Source organism: Heteronotia binoei, chromosome 3 (genome assembly GCF_032191835.1).
Source record: "Heteronotia binoei isolate CCM8104 ecotype False Entrance Well chromosome 3, APGP_CSIRO_Hbin_v1, whole genome shotgun sequence".
Taxonomy (NCBI): Eukaryota; Metazoa; Chordata; class Lepidosauria; order Squamata; family Gekkonidae; genus Heteronotia; species Heteronotia binoei.
This window is the reverse complement of record NC_083225.1, coordinates 92,631,184-92,646,191: the sequence shown is the minus strand read 5'-3', so window position 1 is coordinate 92,646,191 and position 15,008 is coordinate 92,631,184. Positions and strand designations below refer to the sequence as shown.

Genomic DNA, 15,008 nt, shown 5'->3' with positions numbered 1-15,008 from the left:
TATATAGCACAGGGCAGTGGTGTTGTCCGTAAGCAATGCCACAGTCTTTCCCGCTAACAGTGGACGGAAAGATCGAAGGGCGAAGTGAACCGCCAGCAGTTCTAGATAGTTTATATGGCACCGACGCAGTTCTGGTGTCCACTGGCCTCCCACACATAGATCTTCCAGATGAGCTCCCCACCCCCACATGGAAGCATCGGTAGCGATGGTCACTGTAGGAGTCGGCAGATGAAAAGGAGCCCCTTGGCAGATGTTGCTCTCTACTCCCCACCATTGCAGTGAGCGGAGAGTCCCCAGTGGAATGGTGAACCTCTTTCGAGGTGAGTCTCTGAGAGGTCGAAAATGGCGCAAGAACCATAACTGTAGGCCTCTCATGTGCAGTCTTGCGAAGCGTAGCACGCTTGTCGTCGCAGCCATCAACCCCAACATCCGCTGGAGCTGCTGGGCTGTGCCCCACCGCCGTCTTCGAAGAAGTTGTACCAGAGCGATGATGTCCTTCGCTCTCTGCGAAGGAAGAAATGCTCGATGCTGCTGTGTGTCTAATAGAGCCCCTATGAATTGGACTGTCCTTGAAGGAGTGAGATGGGACTTCTCCAGGTTGATCTGCAGCCCCAGGGTGCCGAGAAGACGCAGAGTGATAGCAATGTGAGTTGTTAGACTCTCCCTCGACCTCGCCACAAGAAGCCAGTCGTCGATGTATGGGAAGACGACGACTCCCTGCAGACGAAGATGGGCAGCCACCACACTCATCAGCTTCGTGAACACCCGAGGGGCAGTAGACAGTCCAAAGGGCAGGGCCCTGAATTGGAAATGCCGAGCACCCACTGCAAACCTTAGGAAACGCCTGAACGCAGGATGAATGCTGACATGAAAATAGGCATCCTTGAGATCCAGGGTCGCCATCCAGTCCCCTTGATTGATGAGGGGCAGGATTGTTTGCAGCGTGGCCATTCTGAACTTCTGGTACCGAATAAATTTGTTCAGACTCCGAAGGTCCATGATAGGCCTCAGGCCCCCGTCCCGTTTGGGGACCAGGAAGTAGCGGGAGTAAAAACCTCCTGTCCTGGCCTCCAATGGAACTTCCTCTATGGCTTGTTTCTGTAGGAGGTTGTTCACCTCCGCCAGCAGAGGTGGGGAAGGGGGAGTGGTAACTACCACGGACTGGTCTGGGGTCTGAATAAACTCTATTGTGTAGCCCTCTTTGACGATGGACAGAGCCCACCTGTCTGTGGAGATCAACTCCCAGGCAGGCAGGAAAGGGCGTAGACGGATGGAGGAGTCGACAGTGGGAGCGATGACGTGTGCCAGCGGGAAGTCAAACCCCCTGCTTCTGTGGCCGGGCCCCTTTAGACTTATTAGAAGGCTGGCCCCCGTAACGGTTTCTGCCGTTACCGGAGTAGGATGGTCTTTCGGGCTGTTGAGAACGAGGACGCCACTGCTCCGGGGAGAACTTTTGGTACGGTTTTTTGGACCAGGGTTTGGACCATTGCTTGGATTTAGGGGACTTGGAGGACGACTGGACACCCAAGTTCCTAGACGTCTTGACACTCTTGTCAAACTCTTGCAGCGCCGTGTCAGTTGTGGCGCTGAAAAGTCCATCACCCTCAAAGGGTAAGTCCTCAATAAAGGTCTTGGTGTCCTGATGGAGTGCCGTTGACCTGAGCCAGGAGTGCCGGCGGATGCAAACTGCCGAAGTAATAGCCTTGGCTGAAGCCTCAACCATATGTTTCGCCGCGGCCAGCTGCTGTCTGGCCACAACGAGGCCTTCCCTCTGCAATTTCATTGCCGCCGTCTTCTTATCCTCGCTTAAAGAGGAGAGGAAGGGGGAGAGCTGTTCCCACACTGCAAACTGATATCTGGCCATGCATGCAGCGTAGTTGGCCACCTTAATGCCGAGAGCCCCCGCCGAATAAACCTTGCGGCCCATGACATCAATCTTCCTGCCCTCCTTGTCCTGCGGGGAGGAATGCACCTTCCTGGCCTTCGACGAGGATGAGACCACCACCGAGTTCGGACGCGGGTGGGTAAATAAGAATTCGGCCCCTGCCTCCTGGACCCTGTACATATGGTCCAGCCGTTTGGAAGAGACCGGTGTCGAAGAAGGCTTCTTCCAAGGTTCCTTGATGGCCTGAAGGATCACCTTGGTGACCGGCAGGGCCACTGCAGTGGACGTGTTGCGTTGCATGATGTCAAACACGTTGTCATCCACTACAGGCTCCGGCTGAGTTACAGGCAGTTTGAGGGTAGCAGCAATTCGCCTCACGAGGTCTCCGTAAGACTTAAGATCCTCCGACGGCGAAATCGGGAGATCTTCCGCCGTTTGGGGACCCGGTGAGGGTTCCAACTCCTGCTCTTCAGTTTCCGACTCCGACGAAGAGGAGTCTCGCTGGGTAGAGTGCTCCGAGAACATCGGGGTCGATTCTCGAGGTGGAAGCTGAGTCAGCGGTGGTCTTAGCGGGGTCTCGATCGGAACCAGCTGACGGTCTGGGGGAACCGAAACCGATGCCGACGCCTTTCGGGATCGATGTGAAACCCTCGACATCGAAGAAAACTCCGACGCTTGCTCCCAGTCTGGATAGTCGTCGGGGTACCAACGAACGGATTCGTATCTGGAGTAGGGAGGCTGCCACCTGCGCTGTTCCCATGGTGGTATCGGGAAGCGCTGGAGAACGGGAAATCGCTCTCGCCTCTGTCGGGGCTTGAACGGCGGGTCTACGACCGGTGCCGAAGCATCCACCTCCGACGCCGAATCACTGATCGACCGCCGACGGGAGCCGGAAGATGAGGACCGTTGTGTGAGGTCGATCTCAGGCTCGTGCTCTGACGCCGACAGCCGACGGACTGATGGACTCCGAATCGGTGAGACCCGCGCCGACTTTGACGGTTTTGTCGAAGTCGGTGCATCGCCCGACGGGGAAGGAGTGCGGGGTCGCTTGCGCTTCTCCTTCGACTTCGCCTTCGCCTTCTTAGGAGCTCGGGTCCCCGAGTCTTCTCGGCGTTTCTCAGCGGGCGTACTCGAACCCTCGTGGGAACGGTTTGTAGCGCCACGCTCCTCCGGCAGATCCAAAGTCAATATCGGAGCGGCATCGGCCGATGCGAGCTCCTGTGCCGGGGTGTCGGTCGACTTCGGTGCCGATGACTCCATCGGTCGATGAGGCCGAAGCGCCGATTCAGTCAGTGCCGCCGATAATCGAGCCGCGCGGTTCTTTCTAGTCTGTTTAGAGAACCGAAGGCAATGCGGACACGACTCTACCCTGTGCGTTTCTCCAAGGCACAGCAGGCAAAGGGAATGGCCGTCCGGAGGGGCGATCTTCTTGCCGCAAGCACGACAGCGCTTGAAAAACCCCCAGCGACTTTCCATAAGCAGCCGCCCGAGAAAAAACTCTCAGTTAAAAACGACTGAGAGAAAAGTGGGGGAAAGCGAAAGCGGAGCGCCCCAAGGGGCAAGGCCGCCAGACAAACGGAAAAAAACGCTTTTTTTTTTTTTTTTTTTTTACTAAACACTATCTAACTATCTAACTATACACTATGACTAACTAAGGAACTATCTACACAGCGAAACGGGCAAAAAACGAGAGAAGAAAAATCTCACCGACCGGGGAAGCAGAAAGTGAACCTCTCTAGCGCGGCGGTCAGAAAGGAACTGGCGGGATTGTCGCGCGGGCGCTGGTGGGCATGCGCAGTGGGTCGCGTGCGCATGCTCACTGGCGCCGAGCGCGAAAAAATCCCGGGCTTTTTCAGTTGCCGATTCGGGGATCGGCGCAGGCGCACTATCCCATGAGTGTGAAGCACAGAGACCACGAAGAAGATCGACAGGTTAGTATACATGGCCGCTTTATTGTTTATACAATTTAAATGCCACTCTTCTACTTAATAAGCACTCAGGGTGGCTAATGAAAGGAATAAAATAAATAGAAACCATTAACCTAAAATGATCATAGAATAAAATGAGTAAGGCAGTCATTGTTTTACTGTAAATATTTACAAACCTCTACTCTGGTTTACAATCACAAGGGAGATATGGTCCCACCAACATTACAGTCACCCCCTGGTCACTGCCTTCTGCCTGAACACATGTGGAATTCACTGCCACAGGAGGTGGTGGCAGCTATAAGCATAGCCAGCTTCAAGAGGGGATTGGATAAAAATATGGAGCAGAGGTCCATCAGTGGCTATTAGCCACAGTGTGTGTGTGTGTGTGTGTATTTTGGCCACTGTGTGACACCGAGTGTTGGACTGGATGGACCATTGGCGTGATCCAGCATGGCTTCTCTTATGTTCTTATGAACTGTGGTTTCCAAACTATTTCCAAGGGATCACCCTGTAAAGCATCTTACAGTAGGCTGCTTAATGTTGTCATAGGGTGGCTCGATTCAGACAACAGTATTTTGTCTCAATAATAGTTTGGAATGATAAATACATTCCTGGGCTGAAAAGACACCAACGTGACAGAACCAACTTAAGTGACTAAAACCAAATAGGTTTGCATTTTTTATAGAAGACCCCGACAAGTGTGATATAAAGTCTGCTCCATCCCAATTCACAGTTTTGCACACACAATTATTTGAAGACATCCTTCTGTGTGCTTGCACAGCTACAGCTGCAGAAGCAGGCACAATACTAAACTAAAGCTCTTTTGAACCCATGAATAGATTCATCAAAGTCAATTGTAGGCTTCACAGGCTTTTAAAAAGCTATTATAATATAATTAATATCAAATCTATTTCAGCTTTTTTTGCATTTATATAGTTTAGGTGTCCTTTGTCACACAAAATATCAAAAACAGCAAAACAAACCCTGGAATTTCTTCCTTCCCCACCAGAGGTAAAACAAGTGGTGTGTGTTTTTGTTAAAGTATAAACAATGGATCTGGAAAGAATGGAGAGTAAAAACTAACCCACCAGAATAATCAATCAAGTATTCCTACAAAATAAGGTCTTTTTTCCCTACTACACTTCAAGAACATGGAGGTGCACCGCCTCCCCTGCCTCCCCCATATAATCAATGCTACAATCTTATGAAGTAACAGAGAGGCTGGCACAAGACTACACAGGCAGTGTCATAGGCAAGTAAGGATTTGAACCCAGGTTACACAATCTTATGGTCAACTGTGTGTCCATGACACCATATTGTTACCATGCATGGCTGTTCATATATAAGTTAAACATGGATAGGCTCCCCATTGGGGAGAATTGCAGTGTATAAATTGAGTAAATAAATAAATGAATAAATATGAGTTAGTGGGCACACTAAGCAATCTAGAAGCCAATTTCACACTAAAATATTGAAAAGACTTTCCTTCCCGCACTCTTAAATTCTGCTGGATCAGGCTACTGAAAGATTAATGTCCCTAAGATGGTCAAGTAGGGGCTGTTTGTGATTTGCCCTACTACTTTTTACAGAGCACTCAAAGTAAAAATACATGTGCAATAGAGAAGTTCCAATTCAAAATCAACTAACATTATTGGCGATTGCAATTGTGCCTTTTTTGACCCTAAAAAATCTGTCCCTGGAGAGAAAAAAAGTTAGACATTTGCCTGTGTAGAATGGATAAGGAAAGAACATCAGTAGAATTTCACTAATGTTAAATGAGGCTTCAGCTCTCTTCCAATTTATGCACAAGGAATGGATTAATCTTGCAGTCTCCTGTTCTTGCAGAATGGGAAAGAAGCACTTGCAGGAAGAACTGTTCTGTCTCTACCCTTAACGGAGACAAAAACGTTGACAATAGTTAAGTCTGACAAATCAAATATGCTAATCCCCTTCCCAAAGCTGCCGCAGAAAAGTTCTAGTTAAATGTTCCTCGGATAAAAAGGTCATGCAAAGTTGTTTGCAAGTAACTGCCACTAACAGCCATTCACATAACAACCCACATCACAATGTGCTGTGCTGTCATAAGTTTTATTGTCCCATCTTTTGTTCCTTTCAAGATTATATTTGCTAACCCTATTATGTTGGCCATATTGATAAAACTCTTCACATTGCCTCCTGGTTTTGTACCTTAATGGGACCTCTGGGGACCAAATTACTGAAGCAACTCTTACCCTAATGGAGTTCTTAGATGCAGCCCGAGATAGTTCAGACACAAAATAGTTCAAAGCCTAGAACTATTATGCTGTTACCAGAGTCAAGTTATGTGCAGATCTGTCAAAATCACAAGTACTCAAAACTGTTGAACTGATACCATAAAATCTGAGCAAGACTTTGATAAGCTGTTCAGTATCAAGCCATGAATGTGCAAGAAACAATATATTATCAGAACTTGGCTATTACTTCTGCAACTAAAACCCTATTTGAATGTTGAAACCCCATTTTAAGAGCTCTGTGACCTATAAATCAATATGCAAAAGGCATATTGGGAAGGAGGAAATAAAACATAGGGACAGTGAGCCATGCATTGATTTTTTTGATCCACAGAAATGTACAAGCATCTAAAAGATATAATCCTGTTCTACAAGACTGGAAAATTATACCTAAGTTACACATATATGGGCCCTTTGTATTTGGTGATATTACTGAGATGCCAGTGGTTACTCAAAAAAAAGAGTTGGAGAAACTTCAAAACACCTCCTAACTGATGCAGAATCAGGAACCTGTTTTCAAAGTTTTATCTGGAGCACAATGTTAATTTAATAAAGCTTCTGGCTCCGTCTACACTATATCTCTGAACCTGAGAGCTTTTCCCACCATATGCTCTCTGAATATAAATTTTCCACCTGGTCAAAGTATATTGCAGGGAAAATCAAGTCTTTGGGCCTATCCCTGGAATCATTGTCCATGCTGTCGTTTTCAGCAGCATTTTACCAAATTAAAAGTAGACTTTTGGACATTGAACGCCAAGAATTATATAGTCTGGCCAATAAAACCTGTTCTCCACTGTGTTTTGAGATTTCTCTCACCATGGGGAAAATGGCTTCATACTTTCCCCTTTTATTGACACCCCAGCACCGAAGAGCTTTCTCTCTTGCTAGATGTAATGCTCTGCCCTCTGCCATACTTCTTGGCAGATTTAACAAGACAACCTACTCTCTTAGATACTGTCCTTGTGACCACACAGCCATTGAAACAGTCCCTCATGTCTTGCTGCTCCACTGTTTGCTATATTCACAGCTTTGTAACTCACTTCTGCATCCCATTTTAGAGAAATCAGGAGACAGCTCGGATGCTTTGAAAGTCTGTAGGCTCCTGAGCGGTTTCTCCCCCAAAGACACTGAAATAGTAGCCAAGTTCATTTTTCTGGCCACCGTGATATGCCAAAGGATTTTGTAACCATAGTTTTAATTGGTAACAATGTTTCTAAATTTTATGGGTAATTTTTATTCTGTATAATTTAGTAATCCTCTTACTTTGTATAACTGATCTCTTTTATGCCAATAAAGGTTGATGATGAAGAAGATGAATTTAATAAAGCTTCTAGATTTTTTAAAGTTGAACTTTACATATCCATACAAGTACAAATTCTCTTATGGGGATACAGAACTCTGTAGTTACAATGGGGGGGCACAGCAAAGAGGACTGATATATAATACACACCACCCTTTATTTTTCCCAGCCAAGGATCCACCGATTCGTCACATGTGCTAGGAGACAGCAATTAGACAGCAATAACCCTGATACAAATGGCAACCGATAGAAAGGGGAAGGGCCCTACTCTATACCATACCATAGTCACAAACAATTTGAATAAAACTTTGCTGGTCTTAAAGAGTCCACTGGCCCTAAACTTTTTTCTGCTGCTTCATACCAATACGGCTATCCACCTGAATCTTTTCAATAGTAATTTGATGGCTCGCTGAACCACATAATTTAATAGGATGACAATGTAACTGAAGCAGTGTGCTGAGGAAAAGGGAGAATTATGCTGTGTATTGTGATCATCACTAGATGAAAAGTTGCTATCATGAAGAGGAATATTCTATCAGTGGAACAGAAAACAATAAGTTCTGTCTCCATCAAAAATGCCAATAGGGATTTCAGATAATTCCTTAGAGATCAACATGGTAATGGAATTGGAGCAGCCCAACACCATAGCCCTGTTATCCTAGGCCACAGCTGATCAACGCAGGCTTGTGATTGACACTGGAACCAGCAGCAAGCTATCTGGCAATTATCATCCACAGTCTGTTTAAATTTCTTATAAGCTGAAGACAGGCACATTCCTCCTTTCAAATTTAAAACTGTCTGGCATAGCAAAAGGAACATATCCAAAGGTTTGGGTTGTACTTTTCTTGGGGGTGGGGGGTGGGATTCAGAGTTCAGAATTAAATCTGGTATGTTGAACATCACCCAAACCCAGGACTTTGTTTGTGGAAAAAGTTCAGCAGGAACTCATTTGCATACTAGGCTACCCCCCCTGATGTCACCATAGTTCCACACAGGGCTTTTTTGTGAAAAAAGCCCAGCAGGAACTCATTTGAACAGTAGGTCACACCCCCTGATGCCAACCAGTTGGAACTGTGTTCCTGCTAAAAATAAAGCCCTGCCCAAACATATTACTTAAAAGGCAGTAATTATATGGACAACCCAAAGAACCATTCTGATACTTTAATTTTTCAGTTCAGACTCAGTAGTTTCCCTGATTTCAAATGGAAAAGTAGTTAGTGTGATTGCTTACTTGTAATGGTTCAGTCCTCACAGACCATAATTTAGTTTATCCCTTAGCTTTAAAAATTATTCCATCTTCAAAACAGAAAAAAACCCATATGTACATATATGTTGTAACACACAACAAGTTCTTGCTTGGGTACACGCCTGTTTTCACCCAGAAATCAAATCCTTTAAATAATAGCACTGAGTTGACACATTTTACAGCATGTCAAAACCACTGCTTCTCATGGAGTGCTGGAGCAGAACTAAATTGAAGCTTTCCAGTAAGCAAAAGAAAATTTTATGGTGGTTGCTTACAGTCTAAATCAGATTTCAAATTGGCATTTATCATTTTTTCCCCATATACTAAAAAAATCTAATTTTTATAATAAGCAAACCCATACCTTCATTATGGTATCAATCATGAAATGGAGATTTCTTCATGAAGACTGCCCTGTTGTCAGTTCCATTATTGGTCCAGTAGAGCATGATATTCATTTGATTCTATAAGTATATCACTGGTATGATGTTTCTACCCCTTCAATTCATGGTAGAACCACAAGGATCATCGCACTCTATGCTGGCCTCCACCTACCATATTTTCAAATTCCTCTAATGCACATTAAGACTTGGTAACACATGTGAGAAAGTAAATGTGACAATCTCTCAGCGGGATTTAGAGAAGGAAATATCTCAGCCTGCCCCTCTCCTTGCCATGCCTGCCATCATAACCCAATAACATCCAAGTTGGCGTTCAAGACCAGAAACGATGTACACAATACATAATTGCCAATGAGATGGATAACATCCCAGTAATCAACTAAATTCTTTTAATACTTGTATTTCTCAGATGGTATACTGTGATAGGCACCAAATCAGCTTGTTACTCACTGAGTCCCAGTGAAAAATTCAAGTTCTCAAATCAGCTACTTGATGCTTTTTGTAAGTCATAACCAAATCACAAGGATGGCCCTTCTGTTTTGACCTTCTTTGTCTGTCCATTTGATTCACACTGCACTTCCTTTCTCTTATTCTTCTTCTGCTGTAGTCTTTCTTCTTTCTTTTGCAGGTAAACAGCCATGTTATCAAAAGAAGCCTTGTAAAGATTCTGATAGCAGCTTCCTTTGCCAACGGAATCTACATAAAAGAAAAATATAGAACTAAGGAAAGCTGGAATTCTAGCTTATGCTGCATTTTCAAGCAGGTTAAAAATGTATAATTTTATCTTTAAAACCAGGACAGATTTCTTTCTGCATACAATACAAAAGAGAACAGTTTTTAAGACCTTATAGTCTTGCAGTCATGCAGCCTATTGTACAAAAAGCCAATGGAAATACTAAGGTGATGCTTAGAGACTTTGGGAAAGAGGAAGCAAGCAGTAAGCCTTGTTAGACTGGGATGCAATTACTTATTTACTTGTTTGCAGTGACAAATGCCCTTAACTATGCAAGTGATAGCCAAGGGAAAGCAGGAGAGGTAGTGGTAGTAGGTATAGGGCCAGTTTCAAAAGACCTCTAGGCAAGAATCTTGAAAAGGAACATTTTAGAACATTGGTTTTTCTTAAAGAAAGAAGAACTGGAGAGTGTGAATTTGACCCAAGTCCAGATGCTCACTAATCCACAATACTTGGTCTGCATAAAGGTTATGATTTTATTTTCGCGTGTGTGTGAACTTGCTTAGTTACATTTTGAAAACTCACTAACGTTGTACCTGTCATTCCAGAAAAATGTATGAACTGTGAAGACAGGTACCTAGGAGGTATCCATCACAAGATTCAAATTTAACTGACAAAATGGATTTTGTTTTTAAAATGTCATTAATTGGCATTTTGCATCAGCAGATAATCTACACATCTATTAGCCTTTCTACTTGACTGGACTACATTAAGGTTATGTTAGATGTGTTTTAAATTAAGGTTTAAATGTTCAGGGTTTTTTCTTTGCCATGTTAAATTTTTTTAAAATATTGAGATTTTGTGGTGGAAGATTGTAAGCAGGGGGAAAGGGGTGGCTGACAGAACAGCTATTAAAATTTAACAATAAAAAGATGGAGATAACCACCTTTTCCACTGGGGTAAAGACACTAATTAGCATCTCATCAACCAAGGACTCATCAACCAAGCCCCTTCATGTTAATTAGCTGCAATAATCACTGTAATCTTAATAGCTCCTCTTTCCCCAGCTGCTGAGACACTTTAGATCACAGCAATACATTATCATTTTCTTTCTAGAAAGAACTATTCTCAGAAGTAACTTGTGTTCTAATGTGGTCAATGTTATTCAACTGTTCTTTCTTGGACTGCATAGATTGGCTAGATCTTGTCCCACCTGATTCTAAAGGTTCAAGGTGACATTTAAGGAAAAAACACAGAAAAGCCAAATGGAAAGACTCAATATTCTCTAGCTCAACAATCTTCACTGCTCTCACAAGGGAACCTCTTCACAGTGACTTACCTGCTGCAACATTCCAACATATTGTTGAGGATTCTGGGATACATTTTAAAGGCATACACTATGTCCACAAGGGGAGCACTGGCTAGACCTGCTGGGCCTAACAGCCCCCATGAATGAGTTGAATGGATATTGCAGAATCTACTCTCCTGGCATTGCAAATGGGAAAAGTCCACACAGCAGTGGGAAGATTTCAGGAAAGATTATCATCAGTGCTGGTTTTCCTGCTAAAGAGCACAAGCTTCCAAAAAGCCCAGGAGATCCCCCTGGCAAACAGGCTGAAAATTACTAATTCAAAATGTTGATTGAAACCCTCAACTAAAATCCATTGTATTTCCATTTGCCTGTACCATTCCTCACCTGCAAGAGCTGAAACTTAATGTTTTCCAAACCCAACAACAGAAAAAAAAATACCAGGTAAAAACCATACTCCACATCTGGTGACTAGGCCTCTAGAAGGCATCAGCATTCCTGGTCAGAAACAAACCTGAAAGTCCACTATTATATGCAAGCTGCAAAATGAACAAATTCTAAGCTGAAACTGTTTAAACAGAACTTTCTCAACTTTTGAAGTCAAGTAACTTACCTTCAAATGCTGTCCAGTTGTCATGAAAGTATTTTGACATTTTTATCAATTGTTTCTCTTCAATAACGGACTGAAAGAAGAGGGGGAAAATTAAATATCTTGAAAACCGACGGGATTTAATGCACTAGTAACAACTAAAAAATCAATTAGGTTTGCTTTAAACCATTTTATGTGTTGTGCCTTTCTATAAAGAGGAGCGGTACAAAGAAAAACAGAGACTATGTTTCTCTGTCACCACAGCTTACTACTGGGCCTTGTATTACTTCAGAGTTGTGACAAAATGAAATCCCACTTCCTCTGTGGCAAAGACTTACCGTAATTATTTCTGAAGTCCTCATCTGGCAGTTTGAATCACACAACAACATTCCTCATTTTCCAAGATTAACCATTATTGTTATAATACTATATTGCTACAGCATTATTACAATCTATTGCAACCATGAACTAGTTTCCAGATTCCATTTAAAATATATATATCAATTTCTAGCTCTTCTGTTAACATGAAGAAATTTTTCAGTCAGTTCCCTTATCCTTCTAACTCTGCAACCAAAAGCAGGTGTTCCCAACCTTTCTGAGCCTGAAGAAACCTTTGGCATTTTGAAAGAGAGTAATGAGCAAAAGCATGAGGCAGAGTCAAGTGTGTGTGTTTATGCAAACACACATACAAGAGGAAAGGGGATGAGGAATAACACATCCAGAAGACAACCGTGTGTGTGTGTAATCACACTTAGGTAGAGGGGAAATAACAGATGCACTCATAGTCCAAATAGGAATATCATTCTCTCTCACACATACACAGAACCAGTTATGGGAAGAGGGGAAAATGAAATGTATACACACCCAGAAGCAGCTCAAAGAGACTAAGAATAATGTGCAGCACCATACTCCCAGTAAAGACATCTTTGCCTGCCCCTTCACCCCCTAAGCACAGAATGAGAAAGTCAAGCATTTCTCCTCAGAGTGGGACAAGAAGTAAAATGGAGAAATTCTTAAGTTGGTTGTGTGGCACCCAGTTGCCTGCTGAAGGGAGGGACAGAGAGAGAGATCCTGGGGCCAAGAGCAAAACATTGTACTTCTTGCCTTGGCATTTCTTTCTCCCAGCAGCTACCATTCAGGTGAAGCACATAGAAATCCAGCACCTATCTGCTTTACTCCCTGATTTAGCTTTGAGAAGCACTTGCCTTCCTCCTGCTGTGCCTGGGGTGGGGAGGGGGTGATGAGGTGCTGCTACCTGTCCCAGCTCCTCAGCCTTGTAGTATTCTGTAGAAAAGTTTACATCTGATTCTGTTGCTGTTCTACAAAGTGCAAACCAATGGGGGAAGAAAAATGAAACCACGCCAGTCACCACTATAACTAAATCCAATCCTAGCTTGTCTGCAGACAGACTTAGTTTTCCTGGTCAAGGTATTGCATCTCAGCCTCTTTTATAGAAAGAATGAGACTGACCTGCCCTAGCAAAATACATGCTCAGTAAATCGCTGCAGTTTTAACAGCAATCTTTAAAGCTGAGGAAATGACATTAGAACATCATGCCATTTAGCATTCTCTGTATCCTCCTACCCTGTGCCAAACACTATAGCAGGACAAGTCTGCAATCAATTGTAACTAAAAACCTCTCTCACCTGCCACTGTCCATCCACAGGTTGGTACAATAGAAGTGGTGTTTGCTTATCCTCTTGCAGAATCCAGAGCCCACCAGTCTCCTCAAATGCAATGTCCCAGCCTTGGTGATTCAAGGAGATATGCTGTTTGCAAAGGAGTTTCTGAGCATCAGCATCAAGCTGGAAGATGGATACTGTAGGAATACTTTTCAAAAACAATCACTATCACTACAAAACACATTCAGGGAGTGAAAACAGCAGCATTAAAAGTGAAACCATTAGAAACCTTATTTTAAAGTTATCAGATTCCCCTTCACCTACCAACAAAGGCTCAATCTAAACAAAACAGAAAATACTGCTGGATGGCTGGGACTGAGCCAGGAATAGATATTTTGAATAACACCATGCTCCCTGGGAAGATTGAGGCTAACAGCTTTGCATTTTTCAGGACCTTACACTACTTTTGCATGTCCAGATGGCAGCAGTTGCCAGGAGTACTTTCTGCCAGCTCCTTTTTTCACCTGTACATGAAAATACAGTCAGCTAATCATGTCCTGATGACTTCCAGATTAGATTACTACAAGGCACCATATATGGGACATTCTTTGAAGAATGCTAGGAACTACAATTGTCCAAAATGCAGTTGTCTTGTTAACAGGGACAAGTAATTTAGAGCATATTGTTACAGTTTTGAAATGTGTATTGGCTTCCAGTTGGTTTCTGAGCACAAGTCAAGGTGCTAGCTCATACTGGTAAAGCCACAGGTGGCCTAGGATCAGGAATACTTTAATGATCCAGCCCTCCTATACGGAATATTTAGGCTGTTTTCCTGAGGTCCAAATCCAGGTGCTTTCACCATCAGAGGTCTGATGGGAGGTAACATAAGACAACACCAAAGCAGTGGAATGTCTTCCCTAATTTAGTGTTGCACTAATCAAGAATAACACAAGGGGGCCTGCAGTAGGAATCAGTGCAAATTGCCAACCTAATTGTTTGGTGTAGCGGTTAAGTGTGCGGACTCTTATCTGGGGGAACCAGGTTTGATTCCCCACTCCTCCACTTGCACCTGCTAGCATGGCCTTGCGTCAGCCATAGCTCTGGCAGAGGTTGTCCTTGAAAGGGCAGCTGCTGTTTGCACTCTCTCAGCCCCACCCACCTCACAGGGTGTCTGTTTTGGGGGGAGAAGATAAAGGAGATTGTAAGCCACTCTGAGTCTCTGATTCAGAGAGAAGGGCAGGGTATAAATCTGCAATTCTTCATCATCTTCATGTACACAAGTTCATGACATGGTCAGGGTAATTTCCGTATGCTGCTCTGAAGAGATTTAAAGCAACTTCTACGAGAGGGCATCATGTACACCTACAGTTGAGTTCAACTTTTCTATACAGAACCTGCTAAGACTGTATAAAGCTTAAGATTCAACTCACTACCAGCAAGGCAGAGAAGCTACAAAGAAATTCTAAAGACAGGGTTCTGACATCTGTCACTCTGAGACTGGAGGCAGTCAGCTTTTTGGATGCAGGAACGTCATCAAGGTTTCCAATTTTTAACTCACAAAGACTGTTTAAATGGCATGTGTTAACTTTATAAACCAACTAGTTGGAATACATGAACAATGAATGCTCAGTTGGGTCCAAAAGAGTACTCCAGCATTATGCTGGTTGCTGGCTTTACATGATTATTGAAGAGCCAGAGCAGGGCAGGAAATAAGCAGTCCCACAATCTCATTAGAACTCAGACTATCCAAGCTTTCACTGAAACAAAAACAAATCTGTAATCAAAGAA

General features: G+C 43.7%; 1 protein-coding gene across 3 annotated transcripts in view; it reads right to left on the bottom strand.

The window, feature by feature from the left end:
* Positions 1 to 8,530: 8,530 nt before the first annotated feature.
* The window catches only part of WDR4 (WD repeat domain 4), a 29,004-nt gene continuing 22,526 nt past the window's right edge, over positions 8,531 to 15,008 (bottom strand). For 2 of the 3 annotated variants that reach the window (XM_060234212.1, XM_060234210.1), the window contains 3 exons: positions 13,245 to 13,428; positions 11,623 to 11,692; positions 9,399 to 9,723 (listed from right to left, as the gene is read on the bottom strand). In XM_060234212.1, coding sequence (XP_060090195.1) covers positions 9,545 to 9,723; positions 11,623 to 11,692; positions 13,245 to 13,428 — 433 coding nt within the window. In that variant the 3' untranslated portion in view covers positions 9,399 to 9,544. Of the gene's footprint in view, positions 9,724 to 11,622; positions 11,693 to 13,244; positions 13,429 to 15,008 lie in introns of all 3 variants that reach the window. The other variant, XM_060234209.1, reaches the window with a different exon arrangement.